The following is a 12,500-nucleotide window of genomic DNA, read 5'->3' on the forward strand; positions in this document are numbered from 1 at the left end:
AATCATTCTGTGTTGCATTTATTGTTACTATGATTAAAGTTGTTTAATCATAGCAAATTCCCCTGGTGTAAGAGGAATGAAACACTTCAGGATGGTAACTGTAGCCGTGCTGCATCACTGATTATTCTCCTACAACGCCACTGGAAATATTTTTATAACAGAATTTGATAGAATCCTAACAAACCAAGAAATAAAATTTTTTTAGCAAATGCGCTTCCGTTTTTTTTATTAATTGTGTTGTTACGTATAATGCGCTGTGATTAGCGTATCCGAGAGATAAATGTATGAACGTGTACCTGCGTCTTCGTTGCTCAGACTCGCTGGAAGCTCTACACACGTCCCGTCTATCTCAGGATCATGAGGTTGAAGCAGTGGCTTGAAAGACACAGCGACACACTGACCTGCCATGCAGGAGCGCTGGTAAAAATCCACCACCTTCTTTCTACACACACACACACACACACACACACGTGTACATTACTTCGTACTGGCTTATTTATATAAATGATTTAATAACTTTATTTCAGTCGTCCATTTTAATGCTCAACTGACTATCCGCTAACTGTCAATCAAATGTCACCGACTGTCAAATTAAAAGACATACGAAGTCATTTGATTCGCAAATGTAAGGAATAACACGCTTGGAGGCATGCAGTCATAGGAAAATAATCAACGAAAGGCAGTGATCTGAAGCATGTCCTGAAATATCTTATTCCTTTTATACCAGAGTAATTTGCCTATAAATTTACAAATATTATTTATTAATTTATCTTTTTATCCATTTATAGCTACATTTACAGTGTAGCGGAACGTCCACGAAACGAATTCCGACTTGCGTTATAGACAATACACTCTTTTTTTGCTGTTACTGAGAAAACATAAACTCTTGAAGACTTTCCTGTGGCAGAAAACCGTTACAAAGCCCTGACACTGGAGACTCCTTCCGTCAATATTACGGAAACATCTCCTCACAACGAACTTCGCCATATCACTGATTCTGTTTTTTCTTTGTTAAATAATGGAAGGTTTGATAAACACCAGATAACTCCCAAGGTTCCCCTGCCACCGCCGAACCGCTAGGGACTCGGCGAGAAAGTTCCAGTATTTTATGACGTCACAAATTCACCACGTTTATTCAGAATCTGCAGATACTTTGTTGAAGGTCGTTATATTTTCTTGTTTCCATAGTCAACGAGTTAACGTTAAACGCGTGCCGTTAAATTTACTGCATGTTGTTGAAAGATAGATGAAGATCAGGTTGAGTCTCTATCCAGATAAAGTGTGTAGAGACGCGTTTTATACGGCAGGTGATTCTGACCTGTCTGAGTCTGTCAGGGTCTGGAGATCTTCTCCATTCCAGAATTCAGAGCACGTGCTGAGGACAGCATCGGCAGAGCCGTAAGAAAACAGCTGGTAATCGCCTGGAAGCCAGAGAAAACACACGCAAAAGAAGTGTGTGTGGGCATGTGGGGACGAAATGTCCCCACAAAGATAGGAATATCTGACAGCTTTTACCAAACGTCCCCATGAGCATAGGACAGTTTTAACATTGTAGAAACACGTGACTCTTCTCCATGTGGTTTGTTTTTTTGTTACTGAGGTTAAAGTTATGGATTTAGGTTTTGATTAACATTCATGAGCTGCAGTAACATCAATGGAAGGTCCTCATAAGTATAATATGAAAATATGTGTGTGTGTGTGTGTGTGTGTGTGTGTGTGTGTGGGATCACCAGTGTGTGCATGGTGCACCAGCAGGGCGATGAGATGTGAGAACGGGAGGCGTCTCATGGAAACAGGGGGAGGGGCAATCACCCCTGGCTCTCCAGAGCAAGGGATTGTGGGTAGGGTGTAGGCAGCCATGCTCATCCTCTGTTGGAAAGGTTCCCGGGCCAAAGGAGAGAACCCTACACACACACACACACACGCACACACAGACACACAGACACACACACAAACAATGCAAAAGTAATTTATTTGATGGAGCTTTGCTGCTTTTCAGGTTAATAGGGAATTAAAGGGAGCTTATGTTCAGAGAGCATTTCTGAGTCTATGTCCACTATAAGATGTTTTTATACACATCTAAACACTAATACACTAATACACCACTTTACACAGTGGACATTTATTATTCAAAGATATATTACTTCAAATGATCATGTCATGTCAGTCAGAGGTAAAGTTGTAACTGTACGTAAGAGAGGAGTTTACGCTTTTTTTGCGTTTTCTCGCTAACATGACAAGCTGCGTTTTGTTGTCTTGTGCTCAAGAGCGAAAAAAGATAATGTGTCTATTACCATCAACTCTTAAAGAAAAGGTTCAAAAATCATATTTATGCAAATGTATCTAATCTCAAACTTGCTATTATTTCTGAAAATTAGAGGACACATAGAGGACAAATTTAAAAACTTCGTAAAAAAGTCATAGCTGTGGCGCCATTGTTTAAATTAGAATTACTTCCTTCTGTAGAGCAGCTGGTATGATTGCGCTAAGGACGTACTTGTTAGCTACTTTAGTAGAATTATAGAAATAGACTTTTTTGTCTTATTTTTGTCATATTAATATTTTTTCCATTTTTTCCCCAGAAAAATAATACAAACAGCATTTATTTATTTGTTTGTTTGTTTTTAAATATATTTTATTTGTTTATTTTATTTCATTTTTTAGATGTATTCTTACCCAGTATCTGTGGGAGCTGGCAGAGGCCCCAGGGTGGGCGAACCGGCTGGCAGGGTGGGCGTGTGCGCAGCAGTGCAGCGTGGGTAAGGTGATCGGAGAGGCGGAGCACGCGTGTTGCCATGGCGGTGTCGCCAAGCAACAGCTGAATGGCCAAACCGAGCGGGCGTAGAGAAGAGGCGTGACGCTCCCACTGCATGTCATCAAACTGCACCCGAGTGTCATCAAAGTGCGCCCGGTCCAATGAAAGACTCAGCATCTCCAGACTGCAGTAGGGGCGGGGCTAATGAACCAACAGAAAGCATTAATGTGTCAATAAGTTTTATATTCATGTTTCAATCAGCAGAACACTTTAGGTCCATCATTGTACTGACCATTAGTGAGTAAAATTAACGAACAGCACCTTAATGAACCTGTTTACTGATAAAATTCATTTAATTCATTTAATTAATATGCATTATTACTTCATTTGTTACTTAATAACATGCTCAAGTCACACACTCGAATCAGACACTCAAATCACACACTCGAATCACACACTCAAATCACAGACTCAAATCACACACTCAAATCACAGACTCAAATCGCACACTCAAATCACAGACTCGAATCACACACTCGAATCACACACTCGAATCACAGACTCAAATCACACACTCAAATCACACACTCGAATAACAGACTCAAATCACACAATCGAATCACACACTTGAATAACAGACTCGATTCACAGACACAAATCACGCACTAGAATCACACACTCGACACACACACTCAAATCTCAGACTCGAATCTCAGACTTGAATCACAGACTCAGATCACAGACTTAAAGAGAGCTTTAATATAAAGAAGAAATACCTTGGAGCTTTCATCTTTCGTTTTCTCTCGGTCTTTCTCTTTTTGTTTCACTCTCTCTGAGGACGGCGTCTTGCTAAAGAACAAAATCTTCTCTGGGTTTGGACTGGGCCAAGACAGGATGCCTTGCTTATCAACACAGCACAGCACCTGAAACGCACACACACACACACACACACACACACACACCACATGTAAATATACACTAGCAATAACTGTATAATTTCATCAAATACAAAAAATATGTTAAATATGTAACTAAAGCACAGACTGTTAATGGAAAATAATCAACAATGGAAACATCAGTGCAAACACACACACACACACACGCTTACAGTAACAGAGCCCAGGTTGTGCAGCAGACTCGCTGTGTGACAGAGCACTGAAGATCGTCCGAAAAGCACGGAGAAAAACTTGCCGCACGTCAGCTGCCACACTTCCTGTTTTCAAAATCGGCAACAAAATCGGTAACGTTTTTCACATCGTACGCTGAATACAAAATAATGTATAAACAAAACTGCAATAAAGTGTAAACTCCTGTCAGAAAACTCATGGTTTTACCTCTGACACTGGAGACTCCTTCCATAAACGTTAGATAAACATCGACGGTTGTATTTTTATATGTAAATCGCATTAATATAAACATAAACATAAATTTGTCTTACTTTAGAGCTGCTTTTATAAAAAATTAATCAATACCTTCTGACCAATCAGAATTGAGATTTCAACAGCGCTGTGGTGTAATGGTTTTTAATGTAGCAATTTTAACGAACATCAGCCTTCGTTGTGTTTCAAAAAAAAAAGTAAAAACTATTTTAATATTGTTGTTTAGTAAACATTTAATTTCAGGGAAAAGTGTCACATTTTATTTAGGAATAATGATTATTTTTAAATTATGTGTTACAAAATTTTTTACACCATGAAGTTACTGTCTAGGACAATTTACCTTAGATGTTTTAGATTACCTTCTAAATGGCATTAATTTAACGATTACATGCTAACGACAGTATTGCTAATTGGTACTTACCCACAAGGCTGTTGGCTGAGGGTCCATCTGAAGGAGGACTCGCACTTCCCCGTATATTCCCACCAGTAACCAGAGCAACGGGAAGGTCAGTGGTAAAAGCGGCAGGATGCCATTTACCTACAGCGTAGCATATAGTAGATTTTATGATGGATGGATAATAATGCAAAACACATAGAGGACTGTTGTAATGGTGTGTGTGTGTGTGTGTGTTGTACAGGTAGCTGCAGTAGTGTAACATGCCACGGTCCTACTCCAGGAGCTCCCAGAACGTAGCGCAGTGTGTTCAGCACCAGCAACACCACCTAGATTGGGTGGAAAAAAACACCCTTTAATATGAGAATCAAAAGTGTTTGCCTTTTCGTCCAGAGATGAAGAGTTCGGATCACGACGATGCCGCAGACGTCCATGGCCAGGAGTCCAAGAGAACAAAACTGTCCATGCCGACTGGGTGGGAGGGGCATATACTCTCTCCCCTGCCAATCACAGCGACACTAGCCAATTGTCTGCAAGCTCATGTATGCGGAAGACGGTAGATAGCACTTTCTTCCGAGTGTGTTATGGAAGGATTCTCCTGTATTAGATCTTTGTAACAGTCAGAAATAAAGCTGTAACTATTCAAGAAAGTTTTCTGAAATCTTCCGGACAGAGGAGTTTATTTTTTTTTTTTTTTGTGGTTTCTTGGTAACAAGCTACTTTTTTTTTTCGTTTTATTAACTTCGAGAGCTAGGTGAGGGAATGACTGTTTATAGCTGCTATAATGTAAGGAACTTGTTTTGCGGACACTTCTATAATGTCATGTAACTATAAACGGATAAAAAATTGTTCAGATTGTTCTTTAATTAATAAATAATTGTAATTGTTGGCAAATTGCTGTGGTATAAGAGGAATAAAACACTTCAGGATGCACATCAGACCACACCAGCTATGAAATCAAAGCATTCGCATAAAAGTACGTCGACATAATATACGTAGTTTGTTGTTAATCGTGCAACGATTTCTAATTAGCACTGAAAAAAAAAAAAACATTTCCAGACTCACCAAAGCTAGCGGAGCAGGACCTCTCTCTAGTAACGTCTGCACTGTGAAACGTTCATTATCCAACACGGAAACAGGTCTGTGCTGAGAAAGCTCCAAACATCTCCTGAGTAAAGGAAGAAAAAAAATGGCTACGTATAAAACATGGATCAGTTGTTTGGAGTTAATGAGTACTGGCTGATCAATCAATTGATCGGTTTCATACCCTTAATCGTAATCTATCTTTACTGCTACGTACACTTTGTATTTGTACTGAGACAGCTAGCTATTAGCTTGTTTGTATTGTAAGCTAGCTAGCATGTGAGAGATTAGCAGTGAAGTTGTTGATAGCTAGTGTTTTCCCACTTGCTTGGGTTTCTTGGTGAAAGTGGCACAAATTTACTATCAGTAACTAAAATCAGTGTTTGTTCAGACGCGTCTTTATTCGTTTATGAATCTTTTGTTTTCTTTTAATTTCAGACTTTAATTAAATTAATGAAAGAGTTTAGTAGACAGTTTTCTGCTTTTATTTGAATGAATCTGAAGCTTCAACTTTTTCCAGAGGATTTATTTAGATAATTATTTGCATTTTTACTTGAGTAAAGAATTTGGGTACTTTTTTTTTTTTTACTACCTCTGCTAGTTACTAAAGCTAATTAGAGTGTAAATTGAATTTCTAACACAGTATGTACTTCTATCATTGATTATATAAGAATTCATTTAATTCTATTCAGTTCACTTTTCATAATAGACATTGTCACAAAGCAGAAATCAGAGCTTCAGACCCAGATTTTGATCCTTAATTAAGAAAACCTCGAAGAAAAAAATATCCCTGGGATTGGGGAGAACGGAGAATGATCCTGAGAGGAACCAGAATCAAAAGTGAGCCCTTCGTCTCCTGGGGAACGGAGTTGAACGTTACACTACAGACTTGGGCCGCTGAAGACATCAGTGTCTTGGCACAGTGCTTGGATGTGGTGTATGCTTATCTGCGTTTATAGGAGTGTTTACTGGTGGAAATTTCCGTCAACTCACTGAACCACTTCCACCGCTGGAGTTCGAGTGACTCTGAAAAGCTGAGGCTGGAGCAAACGGTGAGGTCGTGACCTTTCATGATCCAGAGGGGACGGAGGACTTGAGAGATGACTGAACACATCACTTTGAGACAAGATGACGTGCTCTTCTTCCTGTACTTCACAAAACAACCAGAAACCGAGGGCTGGGACAGATGAAACTTGAAGAAGGATAAAATATCTTTCTTTTATCTTAAAATATACTTTGTCATGTGCAAACCTGGATACCCCTGAGCTCAGTGGGGGCCTCGCTGCCTGGGCGCAGAGAGATGATGTCACCTTCCACTAGGAGACTGACGGGTATGTTAACCAATCGGCCGTCTCGGTACGTCCACTGTAAAGACACAGCAGGAAAGGACGGGACGAACAGGTCCTCTGTGTCTTTCAGCCAGTCAGAAGGTGGATGCAGCAAAAAGTCTACAGCAAGTAAGAATTTTATATTACTACTAATAATAATCATACAGCTAGTAGTAGTATCTCTCACGTTTATATGGGAAAACAGTCTTCATTAATGATGCCCTTTACACTGACTATTTCTAAAATAAGTAGCAAAAACAGTCAAGCTTACAGGAGTGTGTGAATATTTTAAATCTGACTAGGGTTTGAATAAAACCTCTATATTAAATCAGTACACTATTGCCTGATTTAAACAAACCATTCTGTACGTTAGTGGACTTATTACTATCCATTGTGTTTGTGTGTGTGTGTGTTTGTGTGTCCATAGATCCAGACGTTACCCTGTAAAGTGTTTAGCAACGTTTCCACTCGACGTGGCATCTCCGAGGTCTTCAGCTGCTGGAGAGCTGCCATGGCAACCAGGTCAGCCAAGAGGAGGAGCAAAAGAACACAGCCGCTGATCAAAGCTGTGCCGTCACTATGACAACCAAAAAGCAAGACCAAGTATGGATTGTAGGACAATTAATTTTAATAAAATTAAGTTAGATGTATGTGTACAAATAGATTTTTAAGCATCATATTATATTGTCGCTGTAATCTAACATAAAAGTTTATAACACAATATAAATAGATATATTCAATTAATTAACTTCAGTGATTGGACCCCTAATAAGAAAACGTACTATCACTAAGAGCACTTTAGGTTCCTGCATCTTATGATCCTGGGGTCCTAATAACAATTAAACAGGCTCTATTGGGCTTCTACACATTTTGCACTAGGGCCACTAATGAGTAGACTTTCATGCATTGCACAGTTCCTGCAAATTTGGGTGCTTGGACCCCTAATAAGGAAACATTTTGACACTCCATTCTACCTACAAACTTTTGTTTTTGGATGACTAGTTAGAAAATATTTAGAAAACATACATTTATAATGTTTCTGAACCTTCAGTGTTTGGTCCCCTAATAAGAAAACATACCATGAACAGCTTGTTACCTTTTGGGACTTTACCCCATACTATGAAAGAATGCATTCACTGGAGAAACAATGAATCTTCACACGCTTAGCAATAATAATGAAAAAAGTGACATACTATCACTTTTGGTACTTTACTCCATACTAAGAAAACCTACAATCACTATAGAAATCCCGCATCTTTGTATACTTGTCTAGAGTGTTCCTGCACCTTCAGTGCTTGGACCCCTAATATGAAAACATCAGTAATGGGGTCCTGCACCTTTGTGGCTTTGCTCCATGCAAAAAACAAAAGCAGAGTTCGGACACCCAGTAAAGGTTTACAGGCACGATAGGATGTTTTCAGCTTGGAACTTGCATTATTTTATGCTTTATTATCCCTAATAATTTCAGATAATAACATCAATTGGCTAACAGTGCCCTTTATAATACCCCATTATATTGCAATCACATAAAACTTACGATTGCATAAGTATTCACCCTGTTGATGTGAAACCCCAGAATAAGTTCTGGTGCAACCAAAAAGGGGGTTATTCAGAGAAGCAACCAAGAAGCCAAGCGGAACAACTGGAAAAAAGGTTCTCTGGTCTAAAGAGAAATGAACACGACACAAAGTACTACATTTAGTGGAACCCCAACAAACACCCTGTGAAGCATGGTGGTGGTAGCATCATGCTGAGAGTTTCCCTTGGCCTCTTTACCCCTTCACTGACGGCCTCCTCTAGGAAGAGTTCCATGAACATTCAATTTTCATAACTGATGATACAAAAAAAACAGCTTCTAGTTAAGATTTCAGCCATTTGGACCCTTGTGGATGTTTCGTGTGTGTCAGGTGTGATTGTGTATCACCTGTTTTGATCAAAGGCATGGCATGTGATTAAGCTAGCTGCACACAGGGTGGTCAGTAAAGCTCCTGGCCAGTGTAGACTGGACCAACGCACAGAATGATGCAAAAAACATCTGCTCCAGGCAGTCTGAAAAATAAATAATCCCTTAAAGAGGTGTTTTTGTTTACTTATATGCAACAAAATTAATTTATACATAGTCAAAAGTACAAAAAATGTCATAATGCTACAATGCTTGGAAATTTACAATGCTATGTGTTATAACTGAAAGATAATTATAAAGGAAAGAACTATAATGTTAGCTATATATTTGTATAACTACAACCAAAAAAAGCAAATATAAAAAGAAAAAATAAAACACTTGCTTCTTGAGGTACAAATGTGTCATGGTGTTCCTCAGGGCCTTATGTTAGGTCCAATGACGTTTTATGTAATTGTTTGTTATACATAGGAAACAAGCTTGCCTGCCAGTGACCATTTTGCTTCGGGCTTTGTTGATGTTCCTGCAGAACAGTGGTGAGTTGAGAATGGAGCTGAGAGAGAGCTGCGACAGATGATAAGCCCAACGGACTCTAAAATAAACAGATTTTGTTAATTACACCGGGAATTCCAGTCTCTCATTTAAAGCTTCCTTCCTTCCTTTCTTCTTATTTCAGTATTGCGTTATTTAAATGTGCAAGATGCTAACTGGTGATCATAAGTCACCATTACTTTGTTAGCTATGTTAGCATCAACAACTATGAATTATAGGCATAGATGAATTAAAAAAACAAATAATATAGAATTTTACCAAGCGGATTTTGAAGGCTAGTTTCATAAAAACTTCATAACGTGTAGGCATTAAGAATATATGAGCAGTTACCGATATGAACACAACGTTGATTAGTTTCCAATAATTTCACATTGCGAAGTGTTTTATTCCCCTTGTACCAAGCAATTTGGCGACAACTCCTTTACTTTTTTACTAATTTTATTAAGTAAAAAATGTCAAATATTTGGTGTGTAGAGTTACATTTTACATTGTGGAGCATCCACAAAACAAGTTAGCTCCTGTTCTCACTTATGTCGTAGTAGCTATAAACCGTCGTTCCCTCACCAGTCTTCCGTTTTTCTTTCTCTTGACAGTAATTTGACAAAAACAAAACAAAACAAAACAAAAAAATCCGCAGCTTGTTATGTTAGAAAACCACAATGCGTAAACTCCCGAAAATGTCTGAAAAATGGTACAGTATTACCTCTGACTGTTACAAAGCACTGACACTGGAGACTCCTTCCATAAATGTTACGTAAATGTCTCCATACAGAAAAAGTCACACAGATAACAATAAATGATGATTTTTTGACTTACCTGCTCACAGTTACTGTCCAGTAACACTTTCATTTGGTACAAAGAATTCTGATATAGCAAATGTCCTACAAGCCTGTGTGTAAGTCTGTGTGCATTCCCTGTGTGTGTGTGTGTGTGTGTGTGTGTGTGTGGTTTGGCATGAAGGCTGTCACCTCCACATGTCCCAAGGAGTAAACGTCTTTCAGGTGTCACATACAGGGAGTATAATCCTCTCGTTTACGTTCAAACTCTGACGTGACTTAGTGCTGTACTTACGGGGACCGAATGCTGGTATAAGCATAGAAACCTAACAAAGTGACTTGTGAGGACCTTTTATTGGTCCTCAAAACTACAAGCATTTATTTTAGCATTATATATAACACTGTCTCTCTTTTTCTCATACTAAGACAGTGAGTATAACGCTCTCGTTTTCATACACACTCAGACGTGACGTAGTGCTGTACTTATGGGGACCGAATCCTGACATAAGCATAGAGACGTGATAAAATGACTCGTGAGGTCGTTTTTGGTCCTCAAGATCACACTCTCTCTTGTTTCTCATGCAAAGAATGTTAAAGTCACACGCTAAAATATCAAGGTCCTCAATTTTAGCCCTTTTTTTTAATGGTGACCAAAATTTTTGTCCTGAAATCTTTTTGTCCTTCTAAGTTTGGTGGGTTAACAGGATAACAGGATGACAGGATGACAGGATGTTTCCCCTATGAATAGATGAATAGAAACATATGCAATGTATATTTAAATATCTCTCATTTACATAAACACTAACACATGACACAAGTGCTGTGTTTATGGGGACCAAATTTTGGCATAACCATAGACAAAATGAGACTCGTGAGGTCCTTTTGTTGGTCCTCACAAGGTCCTCAAGGTTTTATCTAAATTTTCTTATGGAAATTTTTTCCATCCACATCCACAGGTTTGGTGAACAGGAAGACAGGATGTTCCAGCTATGAATAGAAGAACATTTTTTTTTCTGTATCAAAGTTACTTTCAAGTGAGCATGTGAGGGAAAAAATAATCAGGAAAAAAATAATTTCACAGAATTTGATTCTTGGATTCTGATGGCTTTTATGTATGAAAATCAAGGTCATGACCTCATTCCTGTGCTCATCTGTTCAACTGGACCAAACTCCGAAGATTCCCAGAGTTCATCTCAAGTAACTAAGTGAAATTAGAGGAACTGGACAGGAACTTAAACCCCTTTTACTCCGTCCTTTTCCTGATTTTTCTCCTGTTTGTTGACTCGAACATTTTCAAGAAATGTTTGCATGTTTTTCTATCCTGGCTGGGACCAAATGTCCCCGTGAGGATAGAAATACCTGACGGTGTTTACCTTGTAGGGTTACATTTGGCTATGGCAATGGAAGATTAGAAGGAAAAATTTGTGTGTGTGTGTGTGTGTGTGTACAGTCATGCCAGCTCGCAGTCACCACATTACAGAGAGCTTAATCAACATGTACAAACACACACACACATTTTCTTACAGGTAGATTGTTTTTTATTTTGTGATTAATTAATGATTAATTACTGTTTACACACATTTTTATAGGTTGTGTTTTTGATAACACAGTCACTAATGACTTGAACACACACACACACACACACACAAGATTAAAGCTTTTTCATGGCTCACGTCCCATTTCTCTCTCTCTCTCTCTCTCTCTGTGTGTGAAGTTTAGTGGCGCTACACACTCCATGCTCTCTCTCTCCCTTTTCAATTTTTCATCACTCATTCAGAAGGACACTACTCATCCATCCTCGCTCTCTCTCACTCTCTCTCTCTTTAACCTCCCTCATTTTATCCATTCTTCATTTTCATTTCTGTCCCCTACTGCACCCTCTCATCTTTCTCTCTCTCTATCACACACACACACACACACACACACACCATCCATTGTCCTTCTGTCTTTCACCACCTGATGGAGGCTGAAGCGCTGTACAGCTTCAAAGCTACAGAATGTGATGAGCTCAGTTTTCACAAGGGTGACATCCTGAAGGTGAGTGTGTGAGTGTGTGTGTGTGTGTGTGTGTGTGTTTGTGCAAACTTAAAAAGTTCTTATAATAGTATTACTTCTGAAATTCTCAGTTCTGATTGGTCAGAAAGTGTTGATTAATTTTCTATAACAGCAGCTCTGACAGTAGTGCAGGTTTATATAGCTCTAATACGCTATTGTTTCTATAGTAACAGCTTGTTTAATTATTGATATGTCTATGGAAGGAGTCTCCAGTGTCAGTGCTTTGTAACAGTCAGAGGTAAAGCTGTAACTTTAAGTTTTCCGACATCTTCAGGACA

At 38.8% G+C, this 12,500-nt stretch overlaps 2 protein-coding genes and 1 long non-coding RNA gene across 3 annotated transcripts in view; 2 read left to right on the forward strand and 1 right to left on the reverse strand.

Moving 5' to 3' along the window:
* LOC113535776 (transmembrane protein 94) overlaps positions 1-9,070 on the reverse strand; it is a 19,944-nt gene extending 10,874 nt beyond the window's left edge. The window contains exons 1-13 of the mRNA XM_053229744.1: positions 8,864-9,070; positions 7,380-7,516; positions 6,863-7,059; positions 6,605-6,756; positions 5,594-5,696; positions 4,771-4,857; positions 4,556-4,672; positions 3,864-3,968; positions 3,532-3,678; positions 2,677-2,956; positions 1,731-1,904; positions 1,319-1,421; positions 297-442 (exon numbers count right to left, since the gene is read on the reverse strand). Of these exons, the coding sequence (XP_053085719.1) occupies positions 297-442; positions 1,319-1,421; positions 1,731-1,904; positions 2,677-2,956; positions 3,532-3,678; positions 3,864-3,968; positions 4,556-4,672; positions 4,771-4,857; positions 5,594-5,696; positions 6,605-6,756; positions 6,863-7,059; positions 7,380-7,516; positions 8,864-9,057 (1,942 nt within the window). The 5' untranslated portion in view covers positions 9,058-9,070. The remainder of the gene's footprint in view (positions 1-296; positions 443-1,318; positions 1,422-1,730; positions 1,905-2,676; positions 2,957-3,531; positions 3,679-3,863; positions 3,969-4,555; positions 4,673-4,770; positions 4,858-5,593; positions 5,697-6,604; positions 6,757-6,862; positions 7,060-7,379; positions 7,517-8,863) is intronic.
* LOC117596151 (uncharacterized) lies at positions 6,978-9,436 on the forward strand. Its single transcript, XR_004577316.2, has 3 exons — positions 6,978-7,068; positions 7,367-7,542; positions 9,311-9,436. It is a non-coding gene; the product is annotated as an uncharacterized LOC117596151 (long non-coding RNA).
* Positions 9,437-12,082: 2,646 nt separating this feature from the next.
* grapb (GRB2 related adaptor protein b) overlaps positions 12,083-12,500 on the forward strand; it is a 9,542-nt gene continuing 9,124 nt past the window's right edge. Inside the window, exon 1 of the mRNA XM_026928812.3 lies at positions 12,083-12,204. Within this exon, the coding sequence (XP_026784613.1) occupies positions 12,127-12,204 (78 nt within the window). The 5' untranslated portion in view covers positions 12,083-12,126. The remainder of the gene's footprint in view (positions 12,205-12,500) is intronic.

Source organism: Pangasianodon hypophthalmus, chromosome 26 (genome assembly GCF_027358585.1).
Source record: "Pangasianodon hypophthalmus isolate fPanHyp1 chromosome 26, fPanHyp1.pri, whole genome shotgun sequence".
Taxonomy (NCBI): domain Eukaryota; kingdom Metazoa; phylum Chordata; class Actinopteri; order Siluriformes; family Pangasiidae; genus Pangasianodon; species Pangasianodon hypophthalmus.